The 8341-nt window shown below is 37.9% G+C and overlaps 1 protein-coding gene across 1 annotated transcript in view; it reads left to right on the plus strand.

Moving 5' to 3' along the window:
* Positions 1–37: 37 nt before the first annotated feature.
* ALDH1A2 (aldehyde dehydrogenase 1 family, member A2) overlaps positions 38–8341 on the plus strand; it is a 58553-nt gene continuing 50249 nt past the window's right edge. Inside the window, exon 1 of the mRNA XM_009321582.1 lies at positions 38–238. Within this exon, the coding sequence (XP_009319857.1) occupies positions 122–238 (117 nt within the window). The 5' untranslated portion in view covers positions 38–121. The remainder of the gene's footprint in view (positions 239–8341) is intronic.

An 8341-nucleotide genomic window follows, 5' to 3' on the forward strand; every position in this document is an offset into this window, starting at 1 on the left:
GGGGGAGCAGAACATCAGACGCAGATTAAATGGAGCGGGGGGGGGGGGGACACCACCAATCCAAACAACACATCAGGTCAGAGCGGGGGGCTCGGTGGTACTATAAAACCCCCCCAAGACTATGACTTCCAGTAAAATTGAGATGCCAGGGGAGGTGAAGGCAGATCCTGCAGCTCTGATGGCATCTCTGCATCTGCTGCCTTCTCCCACTCTCAACCTTGAAATCAAATACACCAAGGTAAGTTGTGTTCGTTTGTTCTGGCAGGGAAATTCATGGCTTTCCCTCCAAAGGAGGGATTTTGCTTAAAATCAACAAAACCAACAACTAACCAACTTGAGTGTAGAGACAAAAAACCTACTAAAAGACTGCCTTGAATCTGTAATGAAGGAAACAGATTTTTACCCTGTAATCATCTGAAAAACCACAGGATAATAGAAAAGCAAATTAGATCTGTTGGGACTGGCTTTGCCACTTTACTTCTCTTGAAATGTAGTATTTTCTACAGAGCTGTTGGGGTTTATTTTCAGTGCAGAATCAGTAGTTCTCAAATACGCTTCAGTTGCTTTTGATGTACTTCAGAGGAAGTTACTATACATACCTGTATATCTCAATCAGAAAATAAAAATGTTTTCTTTCTTGAATTACCCTGTGTGCCCAAGGGACTCTTTTACAACTCCTGGAGGACTCTTAATACTACCAGGTTGTTACAGCACTGGAACAGGTCTCTCTACTAACTTCCGTGATACTTGAATGCACCCTTGAACAATATTGCAAGAGGGCATATTTTTTCCTACTAACCTTTAAGACTAATTTTCAGAAAGAGAGGGTTAAGAACAAACCCATTGGGTCAATGTAGAAAAATCTGCTGTTTTTCTATGGTGTATTATGGGACTAGATTTTTTTTGTTGATTAAAATGGGCTTTAAGAACAGTCATTTGTTTGTAAATGCAATTTGAATTTTTAAATTCATTTATACATTTTGAAACGTTGCATCTTTAGTATCTTTAGTTAAAGAATGTTTTCATTTCTGTTGGAGAAGTTTCAAATGTATTGTATAAACAGATTACAATGTGTCAGACTTTGTTTCTAATTACCGAGTAACTTAATAGGAAAATAAGCACATCAGCACTGGAAAAAGGTGATAACATTTTTATCTACTGGAAATACAATTTCAGGAGCTTTAAAGCTGATAGGAAACTCATTTTGGCCGATGTACTGTAATTTTTTCCTCCATATCATCACTTTAGAAGCTTTTCATCTTCTCTCTTTTTTAAGCGGGTGCCAAAACTAATTTGTCCTCTGATTTGTTACAGCAATTCCATGTTCTAGAAGAATGTTTCAGAGGAAAGTCAACTATTTTAGATTTCATTACATTTTAATGCAAACTGCAATATGCAAATTAAAAGATGCATATGGTTTCTTGCATATAATTTCTTTGAAAATAGTTTAAATAAATAAGGAATGTAGTTATTTGATGTTGTGTGGTGTTACACTTTGGGAGCAATCATACTGTTCAAATAGTATTTGGTGTGCATTTTGTTTATTGCTGGTTTCAGTGTAAAATATGCTGCCAGAGTGTTCGGTGGATAATACTTGAGAGTAGTATCACAGTCAGTTTGCATAATAAGTGTACTTGTGTTTCTCTGTTCTAAAACTAGAGAATTGATTCTAAAAATCTTCAAAAAAGGTAACAGTCATCAGCAATCATATCTTTCTATCTGTGAGAACGTACTGGCTAGTAACCTTTAATAATTCAGAATACATCTCAGCAATATGTAAGAGGTTACACATTTTATACTAATGGAACAAGTAAAATAAAGTTATTTTATTTCAATATTAAGCCAAAATCAACAGCAACGTGTTTCTTCTAAGCTTGGTTTTGAGGTATCAGGTAACTCCTGGTTGCTTTTGAGAGAAATTTGCTTTAGGACAGGTATTGAATATTTCACTTGGCATATCCTCTCTCTCTGTTTTTCTGTCTTGCTCTTCCCTCCTTTTTCTCTTTCTCTGCAGGAAATACAAGTGATTTATAGATAATTGGAGGCTTCAGCTTGGAGTCTTGTCTTGGGCAGGACTTTTATCCAGGATCCACTTTCCCACCTATTACAAAGAAAAACAATCAAAAATTAAATAATGGATTGTAACTTGATTCTTTTGGGGGAGTGGTCACTTCATGTCTTAAATGACAAACAACTTCCATAAACAATAAATAACATTAGACTAAAGCACTTTAGCAAAAAAAAAAAACAAAACCAACAACCCCAAACCTTGTAAAATCAGACATCTGTAAGCATTCCTAGCAGCCTCTCTCCTGCTTATTAGCTGAGAATTTTAAATACACAACCAGGACACAGGATTCTTGAACTCTTTATTACAACTGTCTCTGAATGTAAAATCTTAACCATTTGGGAGTTAATTCTTTATGAAAAATAGAGGTACCTGTGAACATTTAAACTAAGTGAAGTAATTTTAAAATATGTTTTGCCAATTCCATTTCTGGAATTCTAAAATTGGGAAATAGACAGTTTTGTTAAGATAGAACATGTTAAAATTCCAGGAATCCCTAAATGAGATTTGTTAAAGATTTGTCATATGTACCGGAAAAAAGTAAATTTATTATTCACTAATCTTTAAAACACTACATTATCCCTGGAATTACTATGAAAGCTCCTTCCAAGAACATAGATAAAAGAAATACTACCCATGTAATTTTCATGTATTCAATTATTTAGCAGAATTACTGAAACTTGTGAAATATTCCTCTGGTAGGTCTACTGAAGCGAGCAGAAAACTGTGTGTTAAGTCCTTCCGATCTGTACACCTGATGCAGTGCACAGAGGCAATGTAGTTTTTCATTGGTCAGAAAAAATATATTTAGTTAGTGATGAAAACTACATGATGCCATGTTTTTATGTAAGATGTGCAGCAGTATCTATTGTGACTTCAATATTGGGAGTCAGCCTACGCTTCTTTAAAAAAACAGCCATTAGAAATATTTTTCCCAGCTTTTTAATACCTTGTCTCTGTGAAAAGTGCTTTAGATCTACGTAATAAGAATTGGTGAATAGAATGTGAACCAGACATGAAGATGAGTGTTCAAGCACACAGGGTTAAGTTTTTCTGTATGGCTGGCAAGTACTAAAACTGCTACATGCAAGATTCTCTCTCTTTTCATTGTGATGACTCTAATTCTCTACTTCTTAACATTAACATTTGGGGAGGGATTGCATCTGCAGAACAGGGGATCTTCCAGTATTGCATGGAATTAGGTTATTCTACAGCCCTGTGGCACAGCAAGCCCTCCTCAGACTTGTCAGGAAAGTGTTGGCAGTGCTACGCTCCATGCGTAAGGGAGCACATAGGTAGGAAGGGGATCCAGCCCTCTCCTTGGCAACAAGTCATACTTCTGCAAATGTCAACTTTATGCCAGAAACTCTCCCAGACTGGGCTGCTCCAGAAATATCAGATATGTGTGACAGGCTGTAGCATGATGTCCAGTAAGGACACATTATTAGCATGTTTTGTATAGGAAGCACACCCCTGAGTTGATGGCTCTGAGAACCTGACAGCTTCTGAGGGTGATCAGAGGGTTCTCAGCTTAGTATTATATTGATGCCTCCCTCTTTCATGCTCTTACGAAACTCCATTCTCCCCCCTGAGACTTGAGCGTCTCCCAAGTATCTGACAGTAGACGTGGAATCAGCCCAATGGATTGAGCCCTTTGCAGTGTTTTCCTCCTGATACCTCCGTTTGAGGGGCTGAAGATGTTTCTGCAGGATGTGGCTATCCTTCTTTTGTTATGATATAATCAAATGTGCTTTACAAAGTATTTTCATAGTGGTTTTAGTAAGTCACGTTGACTTCAAAAGACAGCTTGGTATAAAATGAGGACCCCAGGGTTCTGTCCTGTCCTAGCTCTGTCACTGCATCATGTAACTGAGTGAACAAACGTTCTCATTTTGCATCATGTTGGGGTCACTAATCTAGCTGGATGTTTTGTTTCTTGCTTACCAACTGATTTAAGTCTGAGAAAGAGTTGAAGAACTTTAGCATAAGGAAAAGTTGAAGAATTGTGGTTTTGAGAGCTTTTTATAAAGAGGTGCTCTAAAGGTGTGAAGTTACAGCGCTGTGGCAGCGAAGAGGTACAGAAATGTTTCTGTAGTAATAGCCTGTGAATTGGCTGACAACCATATTTTTCTGTCCTGTGTAGAAGGGTTTGCCTCTACTCTTACACCATAGGCTAGTATCAGGTCAGTTTCTAAACACAGACCAGGTAAACTACCCAGCACTGCAAGAGAAAACTGTATAGAGCAGTTTGTATTAAGTGTGGGCAAACTGCTTCTGGGTAGACAAGAACTAACAAATACATTTCAAATTCTGTCATGATAAGCATTTGGGTTTGAAGTGTTTTGTTACTAAGTTTCTGTATTTTCATTCCCATTGTGCTTTCTTGGCATTGCCCAGAAATCAATGCTGCAGAACACTATTATAAATTCTTTTCACCAGAGTTTCCAGAATGTGTTTTCCAGATAAAATTCTAGACTGACATTAAGAGGAGGTACGAAATCTATTTTATTTACAATAATATGCAGAATCTTTGTCATTTTTTGAACAGAAGACAAGCTGTGGCAAAACTCAGGTAAGTGATGAATACGTGCTATTTCCCACCTGTCTTTCCCTGAATGAGCTCACTACTTCAATGCCTTTTGAAGTCAGATTCAGTGACTGATACTTGAAGAAATCAGCTAGCCTTTTGGGTCAGCTCAGTGAGCGCTGTCCAGTTACAAAAGATGGAGCACAGAAAATGAGAGGTGTCTGCATGAAGAGTAGACAAATAGAACAGCTACTTTTCCCTGTTGCGGAACACTTCAGCATCTGATGCTGACACTAGATATGTACCTCTCTATCATCATATATGAAGTTTTACGGTATATACTGTATTTAGATTTACTGTTGTTTAAATCTACAGTTTGAATTCTCTTCTAGGGTGTTCATACTCTGTGGTTACTATTACAATCCATGAACCCATATAGCAATTGCAAATTATGCAATTCTTTCCAATTAACAGCCTGAATGTAGGATTCTTTCTTTCCTCCCAAACCTTTAAGGTCTTCTGCACAAGCCCAGTTTACCCAGGTTTTGCATGAGGGATCGAGAAACAATCGTGGTCTTAATGCATATCCAGTCCCCTGCCTTTGCTTACTCCAGTACGGCTGCTATAACCATGTTAATTCAAGAGCATTAAAAATACAGAAACTACCGGGCTGAAACTGGCAACAAGTAGATAACTACTGCAGAAAACTACTATATTACTGAGCAGGTAACTATTGTAGCAGTGACCTCTTACTGTGCTTGCTGAATTTTTAGGTAAAGACAGAATCTTTAGGGATGCAAACTGGTTTAATGCATCAAGCTGTATGGTACTACATTGCTGGCTAGAGGTAAATTTTCTTCTCTTTGTCCAGTCTATAAGGTCAGATGATACACTGAAAGACAAGAGCTATGCAATTAGTGGTTTTCTCATCTTCGCAAAAATGTTTATGATTTCAAGTATTCCAATACAAAAGATGCATATATTTATTTGCACACCAAAACCGGAAGGTCGGTAATAATCAGAGCACTTACCCGAGTTGAAGAGCAGCCAAATTCATACCCCTGCTCTGAAGCAAACAGAGCAGAAACCTGAACATGGATCCCTACTTTCTGATGGTGGATAGGTCCCAATTTTGGATGCTATCCACCTTTGGCTACTCTTGGAAAGAGTCTCACATTCTCTCCTGTTGGGTAATACACTTGTAAGTATTTATGAGGCCTGAGAGATACCAACTTGATAGCCCAGTGGGCAGGACACTCATGGAGGAAAAGTAGGATTCAGGTCTTTGCTCCAAGAATACTCATGATGTCGGACAGAGCAATGATTTGATCCAAGATCTATGGCTGTCTAGGCATTGACCCTAACTATTGGGACTACTGAGTTGGGATGATATGTCTTGAAAACACGCTTTCATTCTGACAAAAAAAAACCCCTCTTTAATTCTCCGTTCCATTCTGTCCTTCAGAAACATTTCCCACAGAAGTTCACCAATCCTGGTACATTTCCATATTAAATTTCTGTCTTGATGCATCCACATTTTCTGATAAAAAAATCCCAACAGTCCAAAAATTCTTGATGATCTCTGCTCAGCTTGTCCATCTCCCCTGTCCATGCAGAATTGTTCTCCACAGACCTTAATGGGCTCTGCCAGTTTGAAGTTATTCGCTGCCATAAACTGCTTTGTTCCTGGGAGCACCACACAATGGAACCACTGTATCCGTTTGTCTTCCCTTCTTTACAATGCACATTAACAGCTGCCTTCAATAAGCTGTCCATAGACATTGCAAGTCACTGGGAACATATCAGCATCTAAAAGTAATTTGAACCCTTCCTTCCAACAGGCTTTGCTTTGCATTTACTACCTTTGGCAAATTTCATCTACCCTTGCATTGCCCAAATGCCTTTTAAGTTCAGCCCCAGTGATATTTTCTTCAGTACTCTGATTAGTCTGAATATTTTTATCTGCAAACTATGTACCTTACTATTAATGATCTGCAAAAGCAGGTGAACCAAGATATTGATTGCTAGTCACAGTAATGAAGGGGCACCTTGCTATTAACCTCTTTCCAGGGAGAATTATCCATTTATTTCCAGTCTTTTTATCTTATCTCTTAACCACTTTTTAATCCATGGCAGGACTTTATCTTTCACCATATGGTTACTAACTTTCCTTAATAGCCTCTTGCTAAGGACTTTATCATCAAAAGCCTTTTTAAAGTCTAAATAAATTATATCCACTGATTCATCTCAGCTCCTCATTTGACTAACTATCTTCCAAGAAATCTCACAGGTTTACAGAGATAAATGACAAAAGATGAGTTCAGTGGTCCATATCATAAATTCTTAGTCAGATCCTGCATAAAGTCACATTTCTTCTTTTACAGTTTTGCAGCTATCTTTCCTAAGACTGAACTGTAACATTTAGCTTTTTTTTTTCCCTGCAAATTGTTTAATTCTCTCCACTTCTAAAAAACACAACTTTTTATCTGTTTGGTTTTTTTAAAGAGTAGAACTCACTCTCTGAAACAAGTAACCAAAACATCAACTCTAGTTCAGCTGAAAGAAATGAGAGACAAAAAATGCATTTATACAGATACAACATTATAAGGAAATATAAGCACAGATGTGTAAAGGTTTAAAAAAAATCTTCAGAAAGTTGCAGTTCTGTGCAGTCCTCTCGTGAGGAATCCTCAGACAAGTGCTGGCATCCCTACTCAAGCACAAATAAGTGCATAAATAGCTATGTGAAGACTTACTACTAAGTAGTATATGGAGAAAGATGAAGTCTAAAAAATGATTGCCATCTGAGGGCCCAATCATTCATTACTTTTGTGCTTACTCAAATGGATAGAGGAATTCCTGTTCGGACTGCATACATCTAACTGTTTTTACTCCAAAACACAAGTTCCATATTTCAGAATTTGTCTAAAAACATATTTCTATTGGCCAGCATTTTCTGTTACTTTTAATAGCAATCTACCTTTGTGACATGAATGCAACACATCAATTTCAAGTTACGCAGTGTAACTAAGCTTTAAATATAGGAGCACTTCATTACTAAAAGTATGATACGTGAAGCCACATCAAAGCGTTGCTGCAATAGCATTGCTGAAACAGTCTCCAACTGACAAAAGAAAAAAAGGACTTCATTCTTGTTCACTTGAAGTCAGTTCCTTTCCCAGAGAGCCTAGTGAACTAGATTTTTACCTTATGACTTGAAACATAATACATTCCAGCTTTGTGGAAGCTGGGACTGAAGTGGGAAAATACTTCAGAGCAGAGAACCATCCACATCAAATTCTGTGACCCAAATGAAAATGTTTAAGGTCAACTCAATCTCAGTCAACCTCAGCTGGAGGTTAAAACACAGGGACCGCACTGACCACTAGAGTATATAGACCTTAATCTGTGAGGGATTCATAGGTAATGAAGACTTTGAATTGAACTCAGAATCTAAAGGGATGCCGGTGGGACAGCTGTGGAGAGGCCTACAGCAGGTGTTGTGGTTTCAGAAAGGATATACTTTGCTAATTTCCATGTGGATTTCCAGTATGCCCCAATTTAAAATAAGTGAGTTACAAAAATCCATTTGGAAAGTCACAAAGATGTAGGAGGTGTTGCACAGAAGAACAGGCTGCAGCCTCTTTGCTGAACTCAGATGGGAAGAGGATGCCAGGGAGACACTGTCCTCTCACCGTGCTCTGGTCGTGTCGCAATGATTATGCAAAATCCCTCAGTTTTGACTC

Source organism: Pygoscelis adeliae, unplaced genomic scaffold, assembly GCF_000699105.1.
Source record: "Pygoscelis adeliae isolate BGI_AS28 unplaced genomic scaffold, ASM69910v1 Scaffold183, whole genome shotgun sequence".
Taxonomy (NCBI): Eukaryota; Metazoa; Chordata; class Aves; order Sphenisciformes; family Spheniscidae; genus Pygoscelis; species Pygoscelis adeliae.